This window comes from Nelumbo lutea, chromosome 5 (assembly GCF_056320005.1).
Source record: "Nelumbo lutea isolate HS-2025 chromosome 5, American lotus-T2T, whole genome shotgun sequence".
Lineage (NCBI taxonomy): Eukaryota > Viridiplantae > Streptophyta > Magnoliopsida > Proteales > Nelumbonaceae > Nelumbo > Nelumbo lutea.
The window spans coordinates 33,476,260-33,498,320 of NC_142688.1; the positions used below are offsets into that span (position 1 = coordinate 33,476,260).

General features: G+C 38.1%; 1 protein-coding gene across 1 annotated transcript in view; it reads left to right on the plus strand.

Annotated features, from left to right (window-relative positions):
* The first annotated feature begins 619 nt into the window (after window positions 1-619).
* LOC148851579 (WD-40 repeat family protein / notchless protein) overlaps window positions 620-22,061 on the plus strand; it is a 65,361-nt gene continuing 43,919 nt past the window's right edge. The window contains exons 1-4 of the mRNA XM_088945237.1: window positions 620-994; window positions 7,268-7,445; window positions 13,186-13,267; window positions 13,421-13,510. Coding sequence (XP_088801363.1) covers window positions 7,299-7,445; window positions 13,186-13,267; window positions 13,421-13,510 — 319 coding nt within the window. The 5' untranslated portion in view covers window positions 620-994; window positions 7,268-7,298. The remainder of the gene's footprint in view (window positions 995-7,267; window positions 7,446-13,185; window positions 13,268-13,420; window positions 13,511-22,061) is intronic.

The window sequence follows — 22,061 nt, forward strand, 5'->3', positions numbered from 1 at the left end:
TATGTCTATAAAAGCAAGAAATGTGAGTGATGAAAGAGAATGGGTGGTGACAACTATGTTTCGCCCTAACTCATGTAGACATAGGGTCCTATTTTGGGAAGAACTAGCTGCAGTTAGGGGTTTATGGGAGGGATTATTGTCATTGGGGGGATTTTAATGCCATCAGTTATACAAATGAAATTGAGGTTGTGTGATCTGGTTGGTTCCTCGTGTCAAGATGACTCAGACGTTGATTCATGTGATTCCTTGTTAGGGTCGAGCGGGTGGTGGGTAAACTAAAGTGTTTCTACGGGTGAAGATGTTAGAGTGCCTATGTTGTCTTTACCCAATAAAGGCACTCCAATACTTAAAAGTCAAAAAGTGTTTAGGGATTTCTTTGAAAAGATGAGAAAGTTAAGAGTATATTGTCGCATATGTACCTTCTGACTGAGTACTTTTTATATATGTTTCTATGGTCAAAACCTTTTGCAAAGGCCTAGAGCCGTTTCTAATTGATTGGACACATTAATATGTCTGTTGCGAGATCTACGCGATTACATTATGGCGTGCGTTTTGGTAGGCCGATCTAACGATCTAGCTCCAAAAATCTCATACTGGTGACGTACTATCAGTCCAAGTCGACGGTTTGCGCCCGTCCATTACTATAGCTCGGCCGGTCTATGAGGCAGGTCGCCATGAGTGGGGAACGCCTAGGCGCTCGTCCAGACCCCCCGGATTTTGTATACGCATCCGCCCAGAGACTTAAGCGGGCGCCTACGTTCTAAAATATATATATTTTTAACTTGTTATTTTGATATCTTATTAGATGCTTTATTCTTTTAAAATAAAATCGGTTACATATTATCATTATTTTATTATTAAGACAACATTGCAAAGCGTTTTTCTTCTTCTTCCGCGGTTACATGCACAAGGGTTTTTTCGGTTCGATTGGAGAGGGAGGATAACCGAAGACTTCATTCCCCAGCCGAACTCCATCGCACCTCAGCTTCAGCAGGTAAGTTTTTTCTCTTCTTCTTCTTCTAGCCCAGCTTCAGTCATTTTTTGCTTTTTTTTTTTTTTCAAAAAAATAGGGGCTGCCCCTATACTCCTCCCTTCCTCCACAGCTCCACTCATTCTTCTTCCTCTTCTTCTTCTTCTTCCGCCCCTGATTGTTCTCAGTCGCTAGTCCTAGTCTCAGTCCCTTATTTTTTTTTGAAAAAACAGGGGCTCCGCCCTTATACTCCTCTCCGCCCATGACTGTTCTCAGTCGATAGTCTCAGACTCTCAGTCCCTTTTTTTTCTTTTTTGAAAAAACAGGGGTCTATACTCCTCCCTGCCCCAAATCCCTATACTTCTTCTTCTTCTTCTTCTTCTTCCGCCCCTATACTCCTCTCCTCCCTTCGTAGTTCCTGCACCTATTTATTTATTTATTTTCAGTTAATAGTTAGTGTACATGCTTGCCAGTTAGTGTATAGTTAGTGTACTGTGTACATGCTTGCTAGTTATATGAAATTTATAGTTTTATACTCATTTGAATGATTTATAGAGTTAATAGTTAGTGTACAGTGTACATGCTTGTTAGTTAGCACACAAAACCAATAAAAAAGCTTACAAAAGCATGGATAAAGTAAAAACTCAAGAAAATTAATATTTTAAAATTCCAACGCCTAGACGACGCCCTTTGATCGCCTAGCCTCGCCTTGGTGCCTTGAAAACTATGGTGGGGAACCAATCAGTTCCTCCTAGCCGAGGTGGAGGTTGGCCTGGGTGAGGTGTTTTAGGCTAACTTGTCGAGCTAGTTTGCTTACTCAGCGTCAAGGTGTCACTCGAAGGCCACGTGTCGCGAGACGATTAGGAGGACCAAATTACCCCTCATCAATTGCCCCCACTCCCGAGCCTATGTCATCTCAGTGAAGGGAGTAGCTTCTAATTAGGTAATTGGTCTGACTGGTTTGTAGGTTGCCCGACTTGCTTTCTTGATCCGGTCTAAAGTTGAGCAAAACCATGACAGTTTTTTCAAATTTCAAATCCGGGAAAGAGGTGCCCATTGCGAAATTTAAAGCACGCATTGCTTTCAAATTTGAAAAAGAGCACCCTCCCTGGGCGCGCAAATTTTGAATTCAAAATATTTCGCACGTGCTACTAGCTATAGATTTGCTGTAGATGCATTTGTAGCATTCGTCTCTTTGTCCAATGGGTTATAAGTAAGGGGTCCCCACTGAGGTCCCACTTACACTGTTTCTTTTTGGAGCTTTCTGGGGTGGTGTCTGACTAGAGGAGGTCCTGGTCCGAGTTCTCCTCTTTGTCAAGATTCCATTAGTTGCCATCGCCGGTCTTCTTTACCTTTTCCATGAGTATTCTAGTTCTTCCGATGTCCCACAGTCCGTCTGAGAGTAGTCATCTGATCAGAGGTCGGAAAGTGAGGCTAGCTCCTCGGGGAAGGACTCTTATGGGGAATACTGTGTGGATCTCTAGTAGGGAAAAGGCACGAAGTTGAGCAGGCTATAGCTATTTTTGGTCTGACTAAGTTGTCTGGGGAGCGGATAGTCGAGTTGTGTCACACCTATCAGATCCCAAGTGATTACAACTGTCACACCGAGATGTAGTGTCCGTTTACGAGGAGGCGCTGGTCGTTGGTCTCCGATTCCCCCTTCACCCTTTCATCATTTGCGTGTTGAGGTACTATGGTGTATCTTTGGGTTAGCTCAACGCGATCCAGACTTTGGTGGGGCTGATCAGCTTGTCCCACCATCGTAACTTCCCTCTAAACCTTGACGTCTTCTCTACCTTGTGTAATATGAAGAGAGTTTCTGGCCCTTTCTGCTTCTATCTTCCTCTCCGAAGTGGGTACAAGGTGTTGACCGACTTTCCCAATAAAGTTAAGAAGTGGAAGAGCAAGTTTTTCTTCCTTTCTAGAGATGGTGGCTGGGGTATGAACACCGTCTGGTATAGCAACTGTCGGAGCTTTGGTGAGAGTTAGGATGAGGAGATGTGTGCTGTGGTTCAAGAATTTGTTAGCCGAAAGGTCGAAGTAGAGAGTGTTCTGGCCGAGCCTATGCTTATACAAGCCGACCTGAGTCGCGTAGGTAGGTTGGTAATTGAGTTGTCTGCATCTGCATTTGATATTTCCTTGATAATTAGCTCGGCTATTTTTTCTCTTCTTTAGATATGGAAAGCATGGCTTCAATGTTGGCAGTCTCTAGGGAGAAGAAGTGAGGTCGCCGCACTCCGCTCCTCTTGTTGTCGACCTCGAGGGAGGCAATGAGCCCATGAAAACTGACCAGTACTCATTTGGCCCCTCTGCCTTCCAACCTCAGGTCAGTCGGGAAGAACATGAGGCCGACCCTTACGTTTCAGACATCCCTCGCTTTGTTCCCAACATCAACCATTTGTTTGAATTTGAACCTGCCACACCTCGACCTTTTGAACACATTAAAGCTTGAGCAAAGGTTTTACACATACCCATTGAAACTCTGATCTACTGCTTCGAATTACCAAACTGAGAGGTAACTGAATTTACACCTTTCCAATTCTTAGCCTTTTTTAGTTTCCTTATTCATGAGACTTCCTAATATTCTCTGTTCTCCTCTCTTTCCAAGGTTTCCTTGAGACGAGGTTTTGGTCACGTCAGCTTCTTCTTCTCTAGCCCTTCCTTCCTTCCTTCCACCATTGAGCTTCCACAGAGGAAGCTATCCAAGCTTTGAAAATCCGACCATCCAAGAAAACATCTACAGAATGTGGGATGAGTGCTGGCTTCGCTCCATTCACTAGGGATGCAAATGGGTTGGATTAGATTTGAATAAGGGTATATCCGAATTTGATCTGACACTGTTTGTGTCGGATCCGGTCTGATCCTAAGATCTAGTCGGATCTGATAGGTCTCGATTTAAATTCGAATCCTATCGGTAAGTTGGATCTTCGGATTTGATCCGGTCCGACTTGTTTTCTTTGAAAATTAATAAGTTATTAAAAGAAATAAAATATACCAATTTAAATAAAAAACAAAGAATACAATTATTTTTAAGTATTTTCATCATATATATACATGTTTTTTATAAAAAAATAAATAATATAACAAATTTATAAACATACAATATAAATAATATTATTTATAAATAAATAAATAGCATACACATTATATATATTTATATTTATAAATATATAACATATATTGGATTGGATTGGGGTGATTCGAATCCGACCCGAAGATCCAAACAAGGTTGATCCAAATTTGACCAAATAGGATTGGATTGGATCATGATCCGATCCATTTGCACCCCTACCATTCGCCTCTATAAGCACAGCTTGGAGGTCTGAAGCATTCACAGTTGCGAGTTCCCCACCAGACAACTTTGCAATTCTGTTAAAAATCTTATCCGACCATAGATGATAAGGCAGCCCCAAAATTCTCATCCCAATGCTATCTGTTGGGTTTACAATTTTTGCATTGCAACTTGGGGACCATCTTCCTACCACTGCCATTCCTTGCTTTGTTACTGCCGGCACAGCTTCAGTGTCTGGCCAGGGATTTCTACAAGGTACCACAGCTTTCTGCCCATCAATAGGAATAATGTGCAGCATTTCTGATACCTTCAAAATTTGTTGAATTTCTTCACCCAGGGTTTTCCAATCTGTAACATCCTTACTCATGGATAATACTAATTTGTTCTCCCACTCTGTTTTGGATTTATTGATCCACATTCTCATTGACCCTAAACTTGCATCAATCTGAACATCCTTATCCGCATTGATTCCCTTTTTTTCTTTTTCCTTCCGCTCTGTTTCTTCCATCTTCTCTTCAAGTTTCTTCTGATCCTCTTCCTTTCTGAATGGAGAACTTCGTCTTTCATATACTAACACCAGAAAATCCTGCATTGCTTGCATTAGTTTACCCCAACCCGAGGCTTCTCTCCCTTCAGGGAAGCAAGTGAACTATTTTAGACCCTCCCCATAATATTCGTAGATACCCACAAGTCTTCCTTTTTTGTTTTCTCCTCTTTCAGCAGAATACCTTCTTCCCTCTTCCACAAGACTACACTTCCATTCTATTGTTCTTAAAAGTCTCTTTGCTCCCTTCAGGAATCCCTGAAACCAGGAGATTGCCTTCTCTTCAAGGATCAGCGAAGCTTTTCTCAGCTCCACTACCTTCAGGGAAATTCCTCTTCTTGTCCAAACTTCTTCGAAGACAAACGTTTTTGCCTCGATCTTCAGAACTCTTCTCCATCTCCTTGCTGGTGTGAACTCCATCCTCCCCACTCTGTCACCAAGTAACCAAAATTTTCAAGGACTAGAAAGATCTAAGAACGAGTTTCTAGATTGTATTACCATTAAAGTAGCACATTGGGTAACAACAATTAATTTGTTAGTTCCTAGTTGATGATATAATCAGAGGTAGCGAACTCTTTAAAGTCAAAGCCTACAATCCAGGAGAGTTGGGCCCCACATCATAAGATGAATTTTGACAGAAGCTCACTTGGTAATCCTGGACCATCATATATAGGGGGAGCTTTAAGGGATGTAGGAGGAAAAATCTTGGCTTTATACTTAGGGCCAATAGGGGTGGGAGACTCACTAAGAGTTGGAAGTGATGGCCCTCCTTCAAGGCTTGAGGTTGGCTAAACAGTTGGGCTTCCAATAGTTCGAAGTGGAGGGGACTCAAAGATGGTGATGTGTTGGATGTAGGCAGATAATCTAGGGATCTAGACCCACAGATAGGCCATGGGGGAAACCAAATGTCTAACAAGGGAGATTGGTGTAAACTTTAGATGGATTAGAAAGTCAGCCAATTGGCTGGCTGATTGTTTTGCCAGACAATGGTCAGCTAGTGGAGAACTTTTTTGGGCTGCATTGTAATTTTGGATTCTTGTTTGGGGTCAGCAGTCCTTAATTTGGGTTCTTGACATTTGTAATGACTTTTATTAATCATTGAATGGAATTACCATTTCCAATCAAAATTGTGAATTATAACTTTCTGATAATACTGTAGAATGTCATTAACATTTATGAACATGATTAATGGAAACTAAACCTATTTTTCTTCTAGATAATAAGCCCATTTGTCATTATAGATAAGTTTAGATCCATTGTCTTTTAGACATTTTAAAAATAAATCAATGCAATTCTAATTTTTGTTTTCTTCTCTTTGTTTTTGAAGTAAGTTGCTAGAATTTTTCCCCATAAATAAGCTCTATCTTTAACTTAGTTCAAAATGAGCAGTGCATGGCCTGTTTAATCAATTATCAATTTCTCGTTGAATAACTTTTATTTTTGTTTTATTTTTTGTGATCTGATAAACCTCATTTATTTTACTTTTTTAGGTAATTGCAGTTCTTGGACACTTTTTTTATGAATAATTGCCATTATCATTTAAATCACTATCTCACTTCACATTTGTCATACTGTACCAATTCATATTATTTAGGTTAGTAGATAGCTTGCATTTTAATCTGCTGGTAGTGCTCATATTTTAGTTGATTTGCCTAATCCTCATTTTGGTTAACATGCATAATTTTCATCTAATGTTAAAACATAATCCCTCCATTAAGTCATTGAATTGTTATCTTCTATTTAGGTTATTGAACAATTTTCATCCTATGTCATTCAATGATTCTCTTGTCATTAATAACTTCGATCACATGTTAATGGATATTCTTAGTTAGAGTGCACGATTGTCTTAATGATTCCTCTCATCAAGTCTTAGTATACACTTATTACAATATTGAATAATCTTCTTCATCTTAGTATGCACAATTGTCTTTAAGTTAACTTGAATAATTACCATCTTAATTATCCTTTTTAGTCATTAGATGATTTTGTCTCTTGTGTTATTACATAATTTTCATATTGTATTTGGTTGATAATTCTCATTTTATGCATTTGTTTGGATAATCTTGTTATCTTGTTTGTGTCCTTTTGGGTTTCCCCATATGATTTGGTCCCACCTACTAGACATGGGAGAGGGGTGCCTAACCCCTTCCCTCTTCCATTTCAAACTTTACCCAAACTGGTTTAATTTGTGCCTTATATGAAGTTGTTATTAGGACTAAAATAATTTCAAGTAAAATTAACCCGGAGGGTCTATCACCTCCATTTCACTCAAATGATGGGTGGTGACTCCATATCAGCTTCAAGTGAGTCACCTGGAGTCCTCACAGCAACCCAACCTGCCAAGTTGCACCCTTACTCTTTCTGGTTCCCACTTTATGGTCCCATTTTTAAATTCTCAACCATCAGACTGATAACAAAGGCCTCACTGGTCTGTTTTGTTATTTTTTGGTTTGTCATTCAGCCTTAGCTCCGCTTTAAATCTTCAAGCAACAATGGAAGTTGAAGGCCAGCAAGAGATGAATAACGTGATGTGCCTTTTAATGGACCCGGAAGGCACCCCCGTTGGAGCTCCCATGTATCTTCCTCAAAACGCTGGACCTTTACAGCTCCAACAAATCGTCAATAAACTCCTCAATAATGTAAAATTCTCTCATTTAAAGTTTTTTGTGATAAGTTCTCTCATTTATAGCTTCAATTCTGTTGTTCTTGTTTTACTGCTTTAACTTGTAAATATTTAATGTATATCTTGCTTATGTGTTTCTTGTGGGGTTAGTTGTGAAAGTCCATTTCAAGTTATAACTTCCTCTCAGTTTATTGTTGTAACCTTCATATCTTTTGATTTGTTGAGACTAGATACAAGAAAGGAAAGGATTATATGAAATTGCCCTTTTCTTTTGAAGAAGGTAAAGTGTAATTAGTATTGAGTATCAAAAAGTTTATACAATATGGTCCTTTGTAGAAAGAGTTTCTATACATATGAATAATCATAAGGACCCCAAAATGTCCATTTCCAAGAAGGATGGTGAAGTAAGTACCCCTTTAAAACAACTTATAGTGGAAACCCGACTTTTAATTATATCAAAAGCAAAATTTATCACACTCTCTTCTGGATTGGCTTTCTGATCAAACAATCTGCTACTGATACATCTTGATTACTTGCTACTTTTAACAAGTTCCAAAATAGGTCCTTTAGCACCATGTCTTCACACCAGGGATCGTTCCAAAATTTTGTCTTGTTGCCATCACCTAATTTATATTTTATACCCTTGATAAAGTGTGGGAAACTGTAGTTCGACAGAGAAGAGAGAAGAGGGAAGAGAGAAGAGAGAAGAGAGAAAAGAAATTGTATATTCAGATCTAAAGTCGGCGGCACCTAAGTTGGTATATATACTTAGGCCGATATCTCATAAGAAATTTCAAGAGGAAAAGGCAGAAATGCCCCTACTAGGCCACACCGCTACATATTTCAACACCCCCCCTCAAGTTGGAGCATATATGTCAATCATGCCCAACTTGTCACATAGTTCATTATGTCATAGATAGTGAGGGCTCTTTGTAAGAACATCTGCTAGTTGTTCCTTGGAACTGATGTAAGGAGTACAAACTTCCCCTTTTTCGAGTTTCTCCCTTATCACGTGCTTGTCAACTTCAATATGCTTGGTCCTGTTATGAAAAACTTGATTGGCAGCAATGTTAATGGCTGCCTTGTTGTCATAGTAGGGAGACATTGGGTCATCAATAGAGAGACCCAACTCTCCAATCAAATTCTTTACCCATAGTACTTCAGCAACTTCATGCGCCATTGCTCTATATTCAGCTTCAACACTAGATCTGGCCACAACAATTTGCTTTTGCTTCTCCAAGTAACCAAGTTTCCACCAACAAAGGTATAATATCCACTAGTTGATTTTCTGTCATCAACTGCCCCAGTCCAATCTGCATCTGTCATATGGTCATGTTTCTTGAAAAGTAACCTAGTTCCTGGATACTTCTTCAGATACCAGAGAACTCTCTCAACTACCTCTAAATGAGAGGATGTTGGTGCATGCATAAACTGGCTAAGTGCACCAACAACATAAGCTATATCTGGTCGAGTCATTGATAGGTAGAGAAGTCTTCCTACTAGCCTTTGAAATTTCTTGACATCTGTCACGGGTTCTCCAGTACAATCACCAAGCCGATGGTTTTCCTCAATAGGAGAATCTACAAGCTTTGCTCCTAACTTTCCTGTGTCTTGCAAGAGGTCTAGGGCATACTTCCTTTGGGAAATGAAGATGCCCCTTTTTGAGCGGACAACCTCAATACCAAGGAAATAATGTAGCTGTCCTAGATCTTTCACCTCAAACTGCATAGCAAGGGATTCTTTGACCTTCTTAATCTCAGAGTCCCAATTACTTGTAATCACAATGTCATCAACATAGACAATTAATACCACAACATTCTTCTGATTTCTCTTGACAAATAGAGTATGGTCAGATTGGCACTGCTTGAACCTAATTTGCTGAAGGGCCAAGTGAAATCTACTGAACCAGGCTCTTGGGGATTGTTTCAAACCATATAAAGATTTTTTTGTTTTGCAGATTTTCCCTTCACACCCTTGTGCTACAAACCCAAGAGGCTGAATCATGTACACTTCTTCTTCCAGATCCCCATTTAAGGATGCATTTTTGATGTCTAGTTGGTGGAACTCCCAATCAAAGTTAATAACCAAGGATAGTATAATCGGAATAGTGTTCATTTTAGCAACTAGGACAAAAGTCTCAGCATAGTCGACCCCATACACTTGAGTATACCCTTTTGCAACTAACCTGGCTTTATACCTTTCAACTGACCCATTTGTTCTGTGCTTTACCGTGAATACCCAGTGGTTCTTTTCCTTCAGGAAGATTCACCAACTTCCAGGTGTTGTTTTTGTGAAGAACACTAATTTCTTCCTTCATTGCCTCTGTCCATTCAGGTATAGATAAGGTTTCTGCAACACTTTTGGGAATGGAGACACAATCAATGGCAGTAAAAAAGGCACAAAATGAGTGAGCAATGTTTTCGTAGGACAAGATCTGGGCAATAGGATGCTTAGTAGTACATGATCGAACCTCTTTTCTATGAGCAATTGGGATATCAAGATCATTTGTAGAGTCATCAATAGCAATAGGTTTAGAAATATCAAAAGGAACAAGGGTACTTGGATTTTCCTTCAAGGAGTTAGATGGTGCTGGATGTATAGTCTCAAGTTGCTCCACAACCTTTGAGTTCAGCTGTCCCTTACGGTGCCTCAAGAAGACACGAAATGGAGAGGAGTCAAGAATAGAAGGAAGAGGAATTTGAGGAGTTGGAGCTTGCCTCTCCTCCTTCACACTATTCTACCCCTGAGGAGAGGCATGGAAGAAGGGTTCAGATTCAAAGGACACATCCATCGGCACAAAGTACTTATGTGTGACCAGATTGAAGCATTTGTAACTTTTCTGGGAAGAGGGATAACCCAAGAAAACACATAGAACAGATTTGGGGTCCAATTTACCTTGGCTGGGACAAAGATCATGAGCAAAGCATTTACACCCAAACACATAATGGAATGGAGAATAAAGGGGATTGAGGAAAAAGAAGTTGATGTGGGGCCTTGTATTGTAGGAGGCACAATGGCATATGATTAATAACATAAGTTGCAGTCATATGGTTTGATGCCCTTGAGTCAATGACCCAAGGTGACTCAGGAGCAAAGGTACACACATGAAATGCAGAAGCACCTTTACCTGATGTAGAAGAAAATGAGGTAGAAGGGGTAGGAATCGACCAATCTAATCTATCCGAGTGTCCTACCATACAATTCCAAATTATCTCTAAAGGAGTTGATGATGTCTTCCTTGGGATTGGAACCACTGGGATGTTCTTGGGGAAAAATAGTAGTACGATTATTCTGCTGATAGTCTTGTGTGGCCAGATTTGCAGAGGTAAACTTCTCCTGAGGAAGCTTCTTTGAAGTGTTTTGATTTTTTGTTGCCCACTTGGGTTTCCCCACTAACTCCCAACAAGTTTCTTGGGTGTGTCTAGGCTTCTGGTAGTTGGTACACCACCGTTTGTCTTTATCTTCACCTTTCCGTGGTTCCCCTTTTTCATCCCTGTGTTACTCCCTCTTGCAGCTAGGGCAACAGGTTGCTCCCCCTCAAAAACATTCATGAGATTTTTCCTACTCTCTTCAGATTGAGCTAAAGCATATACTTCCTGAATTGAAGAAAGTTTTCTACTTCCCAAAATCTGCACCCGGAGAGGCTCATAAGCCGGATTCAGTCCATGCAAGAAAGAAAAAACCCGCTGTTGGGAGACAAGTTTTTTATAGTCCTATGCATCTTCATCATTCCTCTAGTCAATAGTTTGATAATAGTCCAACTCCTTCCAGACAGATGTAAGGGTTGAGTAGTATGTAGATAGGCTACAGTCCCCTTGTCTACATGTAGATGATTCTGCTTGAAGTTGATAAATCTTGACAAAGTGCCTCTGTTCAGAATAGGTTGCCTTGGCTTGTTCCCAAATTTCACAGGCTGTGTCAGCACATATCAACTTTTTTCTTACATAAGGTAACATAGAGCCTAACAGTCATGACATAACCATGCTGTTTTCTTGATCCCATCGATCATGTTCAGCAGTACTGGACTTTGGTTCTTTTATTTTTCCACTTATATAACCAGCCTTCCCCCTAGCTGTAACATAAAGTTTGATGCCCTTGGACATGGAGAAATTCATGCTGTCCATCCCCCCATTTAAGTTTCCTTGCTGGGAAGTAATACTAGAGGTTGTTGAATCCTCAGTAAGCCATTTTCACGGAAGTTTAACAGTCTGTACAATCCTCAAAACTGTGACATTCACTCTGAAAAGAAAGATAGGAGTCTCCAAAAACAAAGTTTAACAGTACTGTAGGTGATACCTTTTCGATGAAACACTTCGGTTTCCAGGAGGAAGAGACAACCAGTCCATACAATCCTCAAAACTGTGACATTCACAGTGTCAAATGTTTACGTGTGAATGTAACAGTGCATACCTGTCTCCCATGACCCACAGTACATAGAAAAACTCCTCAGAAAATCAAGTTTTGTTGCATTCGGCTGCCACCACAAACCCAGAAAATCACTTTATTGCATTCGGTTGCCACCACAGATCTAGAGATGTCTTTTACTGCATTCGGCTGCCACCACAGCCTTCTCCTTGGTACAGCAACCAAGAGAGAAGAGAAAAAAATTAGGGCTGAAGGTTGCGCCCAGAAGAAGAAATCCCGATCTGAGAAAAAAATAGATTTCCAGAAAAGGGAGGAAATCACAATCTGAGAAGAAGAGAGAACTTGCGTCCAGATCAGAGATGCTCTGGTACAATGTAGTCGACAGAGAAGAGAGAAGAGAGAAGAGAGAAAAGAAATTGTATATTCAGATCTAAAGCTGGCGGCACCTAAGTTGGTATATATACTTAGGGCGACAGCTCATAAGAAATTACAAGAGGAAAGGGCAGAAATGCCCCTACTAGGCCACAGCCGCTACATATTACAACAGAAACTTTATTGATTCCCCTCAAGAGTCAAGACACTACAGCCATAAGACACCTGAGAGCCTTCTTTATCCTACCCATTGGCTATACTTTTCAGCAATCACCTTTGTTCACAAGTCATCTGGCTCAGCCACAAAATGCCAGAGCCAACTACCCTAGAAGTTCCATGTTAGAGCTTCTCAGCTTTCTTATACCCAGCCCTCCACGGGAGATAGGTTTGTATATCTGGTTCCAGCTTACTAAGTGGTGCTTTTCCATGTCCTCCCAACCTGCCCAAAGGAAATCATGCATGTTTTTTTTTTTTTTTTCAATTTTTTCTGCTCTAACCCTAGGAAATGATCTTATTTGCTCAAAGCAAGAAGCAAAGAACATACGTATTTGTTTCTTTGTTAGGAATATATCTTTTCTTGAATTGAATAAATCATATTGATGATTTCCATGAGAGGCTAGTTGAGGTATTGGTGAAATCTTCGTTGATTGTAGGGAAAGTAATATGGTGGTAGGCATCTGGTCCTGGTTATAACCTTTTTATAATGAGTTAAATTTTGTAATCTAGGCTCAGTTTGGAAGGAGTACAAATTCAAATATGTAGATTGCAAAACCTTCTATTTTATATTATTTTGTATGTATTTGTACTGTACATATTTGTATTTGTACTCTTTCCAAACTGAGCCCTAAGGATTTCCTCCATTATCTACTGGTTAGTTTGAAGATGAAATTTGCAAATGTTAAACTATATTTACTAGAGGAAAGGTTGCTAATTTATTTGTTTATGTTTGTATTTTTTGTTGGGGACATACCCATACTGGTATTTGTGGATTGAGATTTAGTGTTCATTGGTTTGTTCAGGAGGAAAAATTGCCTTACTCTTTTTACATATCGGATCAAGAGCTTGTAGTGCAGCTTGGATCTTATCTAGAGAAGAACAAAGGTTGATGAATTCAAAAAACTTCTGTCTTTTTAGTTTGCAATGCTTGCTGATTTGTTTGCACAAGTGCAACATATTATTTGTGAATCCATGAGTTTGTTGGTAGCTGATTTTCTTTTCTTTTTTTCTCCTCTTGTTTGTGGACTAAAATTGCAGTTTCTGTGGAGAAGGTGTTGCGCATAGTTTACCAACCTCAAGCAGTTTTTCGAATCCGTCCTGTTAATCGGTGTTCTGCAACTATTGCTGGTATCGAATCCTATTTCATTTGTTGATTTATTGCCACTTCACTAGTTCGTGTATTCTCTCACATTCAAGAGTTGTTTCAGTCTTACTACCAAAATAATAAATGTAAGCATCATATATTTGTCTATTTTGGGTGTTCTGGAAATGCTATTCTTGGATTTTTAGATATTGTCAGAATGTTTTTTGTGTCTGTGGTCATGCATTAATAATATTTGTTATCAGATGTTGCCTCTTTTGTTAGCTTCAATGCTTTTATCGAAATAATGTTTTTATGAGGATCATGCATAAATGCATTATACACAAATTATTTCATGGTTTTGTTGACAACATAAAAAAAGAAATCATTTTGTCATTTTCTTGACCTCAGATTTTAACCATGGTTTAAAATTTCATAATGTATCGGCCAGTATCGATCGATACGTATCATTTTGGCAGAGATCTGATACACAAAACATATAGAATTCAATAGTTTTGTATTTTTTCGCTTGTACCAGGCCGATATGGGTCTGTATCGGTCTCGCATCGGATCGCTTCGGGTATATATTGACCGATAAAATACCGAAATGGACTGATACACACTATGTATCAGCCGATTTTAATTTCCCTCTCTTTCTACTTTTAAATTCAAATTTAAATTTAATTTATCTCTTCTCTCTTTCTCTCTTATTTATATCACTTTTAATTAAGCCTTTAAATTTGAGATGTCATTAAATGCTAATATTATTTAATTAAAGGGTAAATTACAGGTAAGATGGGTATCCTGTACTTTGGGTGTAGTGACGGATAGGTACCCTGAACTTTCAATTGCAACACTTGAGTACCCTAAACTTTAAAAAATGGACACTTGTGTCCATCTGTTAGTTTTCCGTCAGTTAAATATTACACTATGTCAAAAATACCTTTCTCGTGTATTTTTGAGATCATTCTACAAAGTAAAATCATCACCAGATAATTCTGTCATCAGAAAATTTGAATATGTTATTTGCTGTCCATGTGTGAATGTCATTGTGGGGAGATGTTTGGTTACCTGAGAATGATCTCAGAAATACAGGAGAAGGGTATTTTTGACATAATGTAATATCTAATTAATGGAATACTAACGGATGGACCTAAGTGTCTATTTCTGAGAGGTCAGGGTACTCAAGTACTGCAATTGAAAGTTCAGGGTACCTATCTGTACTACCGCCAAAGTACAGGGTACTTATCTGTAATTTACCCTTAATTAAATGCTCATTTGAGTTGTCTTTAATTAAAACATTTAAGGTGCCATTAAATGCTAATTAAGTCAAATAATTTGTTAAAATCATAAGTTTAAGTAAGAAGTTTTGAACCCTAGTCATTTATTTACAACAGCAACAACAACTAATTTGCCACTATGCCAACCTTGCTTATCTTAATTGCATCCATTTTTGTTCTTAAAGTAATTATTCTTCTCTTGGTGGATGTTTCTCAATAAATGCTGAAGTTTGATTATTAAAATTTATATAATAATAAGATTTATACAAATTATATTTATTTATTAAAAATTAAGGTATATATTAACTTATATGCATAATAAATATTATATACATCTATATATAATAAATATTAATTAATAAATGACTTAAAAAAATATTAACTAATAAACATTCGTATATCTACACAAACATTTAAGTTCTATTATTTTTCAATGGTTACTAATTATGTCCCGATACTTTATATAAATCATTAAATATGGTTTTTATGTTTAAATAAATTAGTTATAATCACATAAAACTCATTTTTATTGTTGTTAATATATTTTCTAAGGATTTGTTTTGAATTTTCTAGTGTATCCATGTGTATCTTGATTTTTCGTCTGTATCTATGTGTTTCCAAAGCATATCTAGATACATCTCTTAAAATTACCTTTCTGATACACCTTGTGTTTCCGACACTTCAAACCTTGATTTTAACTTGGAATGACACTTTGATGGATGGATAACTGGGACATACTGAACTAGTTAACGGACCTTAGTAACTTAGTAGTCTAGGCAATTAATAGGCCTAGGTTATAGCAAAGGCTTGCAATACATAGAGGCCATTCTTTGAACTTCCAGTAGTTGATGCTTATTACCAAGTTACATGCATTGTATACAATGTATTTATGTTATTATAATTCAAATCTAAGAGCTTATATATATACACTCCTTGGAAGCATGTTTTGAAATAAGGGCCTAAAGATTGGGGATCATGCTTCCCTCTGATATCATTGATATTTTAAATTTTTATATGTATTTTTCTTTTGGTGTATGGTTAAATTTCGTCAAACATGCATGGCTTGTAAGGTTGACAGTGAGAATTGCTACCGTTTTTTAATCTCTTGTACTTTTGTGAAAGGCTGATGGGAACAGTTTTCCTTTTTGTTTGGTTGCAAGTGGAACCCACCATCAGATGTGAAAAGTTTGTTCGCACCTTCATTTTTTCAGATTGCCAAAGAAAAGGGGAAGAGTGATGTGGCATTGTGTAAGGGCTGCTGTTATTTTGACCATTTGGGAAGAAAGAAATTCCAGAATATTCTCTGGAAGGAGAAGAGCAAGGAAGCTATTCAAAAGGTAATTTTTATCAGGGTAATACATTGGCTTAAATCTATGGAGCTCTTTAACAGTGTGTCAATGGATGACCTGTCAAGCAAGTTGTGGAGAGAATTTACTTTTTCAGCCCCAGGTCAGAAATTAGCAGTCCCAATTTGGTCCCCCCCTCCTAGTGGCTGTTGCAAACTGAACTTTGATGGAAGCAGTTTTGGCAACCCAGGGCCATTGGGTATTGGGGGTGTTCTAAGAGATGAGAAAGGGGTAATAATTGCCGTGTTCTCAGGTCCAATTGAAGCTGGTTACTCTCTCAGAACCGAGATTTTGGTGGCATTGGAAGGTGTTCAGAGACATAAAGAGTTAAATTTAAGAAAGCTGATCATCAAAGGAGACTCCAACTACTTCAAGTTGGTGGTGGACTGACTGAAGGGAGACAAAAATTGGATGTGGAGGTACAGCAATGAAAAGAAAAGATTCAAGTGGCTAACTAGAGACATGGAAGTTGAAGTAATTTGGGTCAAGAGGTGTGCAAACTCCTTTGCTGATGGGTTAGCAAAACAAGGGGTAAACAGGGATACTTTGTTGTGGTTTTAACTGTAATGCTTCAGCTTTGCTTGTTTTTTGTTGGGGGAGATAAGAAAGGTTATTTCCCCCTTTGTATCATTAATTTTTCTTAATGAAATCTATTGTTATTGATTAAAAAAAGTTATTGGAGGTGATTCATATGGAAGAAGTTATGTGGAGGTAGAAGTCAAGAGCAATTTGGCTAAGAAAAAGAGACAAGAATAATGCTTTTTTTTTTTTTTTCCATGCACATATAACTTCATTTCTAGGTTGGAAGAAGAATCCAAAATCATTGATGATCCAAAAGAAGTGATGGAGGAAATTAGAAGTTTCCATATCAATATGTATAGGGCTACCCCAAGTAGAAAAGTTTTCCAGGGTGATGTAGAATTGGGAAGGATTGGGGAGGGTTTAAGGGGTTGGTTGGAAAGGGAGTTTGATGAACATGAAATCTGGGAGGTAGTTAATATTATGAAGGGTGACAAGGTCTTGATGGGTTTAATATTTCATTCTACAAAAGTTGTTGGCATGTGCTAAAAGAGATTTGTTGAGGATGTTCAATGAATTTTGGCAGGAAAAAAATTTATTGAGAGAAATGCTAATGCAACCTTCATTTCTCTAATTTTGAAAGTGGAAGGGGCCTCTAGAATCAAAGATTTTAGACTTGTCACCTTAATTTCAAGCCTATATAAAATCATTTTGACAGTTCTTTTAGAAGACTAAGATCAGTCTTGCATGATGTTGTGGACCCAACCCAAATGGCTTTTGTGGAAGGCAGGCAAATTCTTGATGGGGGTGATGATTGCAAGTGAATGTGTTGAATCAATGCTGAGAAGTGGCCATCCAAGTTTAGTTTGCAAGCTTGATATTGAGAAGGCTTATGATAATGTCGATTGCGGTTTTCTAGAGGATATCCCAGTTAGGATGGGTTTTGGGGAGAGGTGGAGAAGTTGGGTGATTGCGTATAAAATATTTAAAATTTCGATTTGAGGTCAAAAAAGTTTTTTTTTTTTTTTTTGTGACAATAGCGGGGCAAGGAACCTTTGGCACCTTGGGATGCATAGATATCGAAAGGTTACCCAAAATAAAAAAATCACCTCAATCAGACATCGGAGTGCAAAATTATGGCCTCCTGAAGTTTGCATACATAGTTAGTATGCAACCCCTAACCCAGTGACTGGGTCGTTGGTTCAACAGGTCAACCGTCTGGGTCGATAGTTTTGTTGACTTTTCAATGGTTTTTGGGGCAATGCTGGAGTTTATAAGAACCGAACCTGGAAAGTCGACTAGGTGACGGTTAAAAACATTGGTTTAGAGCAGGAAGACTTGGAATTTCCATTACCGATCTTCAGTTTGTGGATGACACACTGGTATTTTTTATTGCTAAAAAAGCAAGTATAGCATAACTATGTGACAAGAGGTCACCCCCACCAAACTACAAGTGAAGCAAAACAGAAGCCACAAAAAACTTCATAGAAACAAATACATAGACATCAAGATTCCTTTTACGAATTCAGAGAACACCAGAAGTCAGCACAAAAGTCTTCTTTCTTCAGTCCTTGAAACTCTGGAAGCAGCAAAACCCAACCAATAACTGTCGAACTAATAACTGCCACCACCTCTTCCTTTCTTTTCTTTTTCTCCTCAAATATTCTCTGTTTCTTTCCTTCCAGACCTCCCGTCTAACAGCAAAGGGAATAGAACCACCCTAGATTCTTGGCCATTGGCTTAAGATTTCAGCATCTGATATGGAACATCTGTCCACCTTGATCAGCTTGAAAAAATAGGACCAAACTGGAATTGTAAAACTGGAATGAAGCATTAGATGAAGAACATCTTCCTCCAGCTAAACACAACACATACCTACTTGGAAATGGAAACTGATAGCCTCTGATCTTTAAGGTGGTCTGAGTTAAGATACAACCTCTAGAAATCAGCCATGCAAAAGTTCTGCCCTTGGTGGCACTGGTTTCCCCCAAACACCCCTAACTGGATCAGCCTCCACTTGATTTATGTTCAAAGCCGAATACACTGACTTCACTGTGAGCTTCCCATCCTTACACTCTTTCTACAACCTGATGTCTGTAGTTGAGGGATTAATCTCCAAAACCTGTAGCTTTGCCAATAAAACCAAGCACTGGTATTTCTAGGTGCGTCAATGGAGCAAGTGCTGAATTTAAGAGTGGTCCTCAAATTTTATGAAATGCTGGTAGGTCAAAGGATCAATTTGAAGAAGAGTGTGATGATTGGGATGGGTGATATCCCGGATGCCTTACTGGAGGATTGTTCTTCAGCTTTGGGTTGTTTGGTGGGGGGAGTTCCCCTTTACTTATTTGGGTCTCCCTATAGGGGCAAAAGCTTTGGTCTCATCTACTTGGCAACCGGTTCTTTACAGGACTGATAAAAAACAAGCAAGATGGAGGGGGAGGTATCTCTCTCCTGGTGGAAGGATTAATCTTATTAAGAGTGCTCTGTCCTACCTCTCAGTTTATTACCTCCCACATTTAAAGGCCCCCTCTACCGTGATAAATTCAATTGAAAAATTGCAAAAGGAATTCTTATGGGGAGTTAAAAGGGATTGAGAAGAAATTCTACTTAGTTAAGTGGGATAAAGTATGAAAGGAAAAAAAGATGGGGGCTTGGGGATAAGAAAATTGAAGATTTAAATAAAGCCCTTTACGGGAAATGGTTATGGAGATTTGGGTTAGTGAGGGAGACACTCTAGAGAAGGGTGGTGGTTTGCAAATATGGGGCTTTTGGCTTTGGGTGGGACCCTAAAGAAGTGAAGACATTTTATGGGGTAAGTGTGTGGAAAGGGACTACGAGTTTCTAGTCAGCTTTCCTTAAGGTTGTTTCCTTTAGAGTTGGTGATGGATCAACAATTAAATTTTGGGAGGATGATTGGTTGGGTATTGGAAAGCTGTGTGATCATTGCCCTCACCTAGTGCTTTAAAAGCGCAATGCCTAGGGACTAATTTGCGCTCGAGGCACAAGGTGAGGAATGCGCCTTTTTGAAGCAATGCACAATAATCGAAAAAATGCCAAAAAATTAAAAAAATGCAAATAAAATAAAAAATATTAAACATAATATTAATAAAAAAGATAAACTTATGTTTTAAAATAAATGATTTAGAAAACCTATTATCTAAAATTAAAATACATAAACATAACATGTAAAGCGTATTCAAATGAAAATTTAAAAATAAAATCAAGCATATAAAACATTTCCGAGCATGTAAAACCCATAATTTCTTTTTTTCCTCAATTGCATTACTTCAATTAGCTAACGTGATGTAAAACATATTACATTCCTGATTCTACGAGCCGCCTTTGCCACACCCCTTGAGGCAAGCTCAAACAAGTTCATTTTAGGGTATTAATTCTTAGTTCTCATAGAAAAAAATAATGATTTTATAATTTTATTTGCTTGTTAAGAAGATATTTTATTAGGGTGAATGAATGAACAACATTATCAAATAGGGGGTTCTCAGAGCTTGTTTGGGCTTGCCTCGAGGGGTGTGGGGGCGGAGCCCCCACCCCAACCGCTAGGTTCAAAAAAAGCAAAAAATCTTGAAATTTTCAAAAGGCACATACTTGGGCTGAGGCTCAAGGCGCATCGGGTGCACCTAGTGCGCCTTTTGAAAGGGCTGCACCTAGGACCTAGGCGAGGTGCTTACCCGAAAATGCTCCTCGCTTGTGTGCCTAGGTGCACCTTTTAAATCACTACCCTCGCCTGTATAGATTGAGTATGAAGAATTGCTCCATTGAAGAGAATTTTGAGATTAATCAAGGTAGAGCAGTTTGGTGTCCAAAATTTTGCTCTCTATTTGATTGGGAAATTCAAGAGTGTGTAGAGGTCTTCTAGCAAAGTTACAATCTGTTGAGCCTCAGGTGGAAAGAAAATATTCAAAATGGTGTAAAGAATCTAAAATCGGTTTGTTTTTAGTCATATCTTATTAACAATCCCTCTCAAGGTCAAGTGGAGAAGTTTCAGGGTTCAAAGGCATTTGGGGAAAACCCTTTTCCCTCAAGGGTGGAAGCTTTTGCTTGGCTAGTGGCCTTGGATAGTATTATGACTTTGAATCATCTTCAAGACAGAGGCTTTCACTTAGCTAGTAGTTGCTATCTTTGTGAGAATGCTTTTCATTTGCTGGTTGAGTGCTGTTTCTCCAAGTTCATTTGGGACTTTTTCTTTAGGCTATTCAAATCCGGTGGGTGGTCTCCCAATTTGGTGGAGATATTCCCTAAATGGCCTAAGATAGCTTGAAATGACAAGGCAAGATTACGTGGAGTTGCATTCCCTTTGTAGTTTGGTGGGAACTTTGGAAGGAAAGGAATAGAAGAATTTTTGATGGGAAAGCTCGCTCAAGGGAACATATAACACTTCTTTGTGGCAAACAAATCATGGATTGGATTCTGATTCTTCCAGAGTTCGAAGGAATTACAAAGGATGATTTTGGTGCTGGATTTTGGAATACTTTACTTGGCATCATTGCTTGTTTCCCTTTGTTTTTTGTATAAACCATGTATTCTGTATGATTTATGTTTCTTTCTTTGTGTTTTTTTCCTCTTTTTGTGCTTCCCTTTGTAGTGTTGTCTTCCAGTGATACCTCATCACTTGTAGTTGTACTTTTTATATTAATAAATTTTCTTTTTTATTGATTACCAAAAAATGTATTAATATAGTAAGGAAAAACAGGGGATGACCCAGAGAAATGCAAAAAACTATACAGTTAGTGAGAAGAAACCATGGTCACCTTGCACATGAAGATTGAGTTCATTTTATGGATTACTGAAATGGTGAAAAACGATATTATCCAGTTGTGCTTGAAATATTGTCAAACTATAGTCCATTACACAGAAGTTTTTGTAGAGAGAAGTAGAGTACAACCTGGTGTACTTCAACATCAAGGAGGTGTCTTCCTACCAAAGATTCTCCCAGAACCTGATCCTACCCAAGGTTTAAAATGTCGATGTCGCTTACCAAAATATAGAACATATGTCGGAATGTCGAGGGGAAATATTGTAAAAATTAGAGACATTGTGGAAATACTATGAAATGTGTGGAAATATGCAATGATATTTTGTAAAATGGTAAAAGAAGCATTAATACATATTTCTAGACTATTATCTTATTCCCAACCATTATATAAAGCTAAGAAACTAAGATCATTAACAAATTAGTAAATGACGATTTACTGATTTATTATGCATTTTGATGTTTTTACAAGGTTATCTGATATTTTTTTTCTTATTTTTAATTCTGATTTATTATAAATTCTAATATATTCATTTCACACTAGTAAATAGAAGTAAATTTATTCTGATTTTTTAAATTTTAAAGTTATAATACATTATGTTTTATTATAAATTTCATAAACTGATTCTCCTTTTTGTAGTATTAAGATTATGATAAGTTCTGATTTCTTATAAAACTTAAT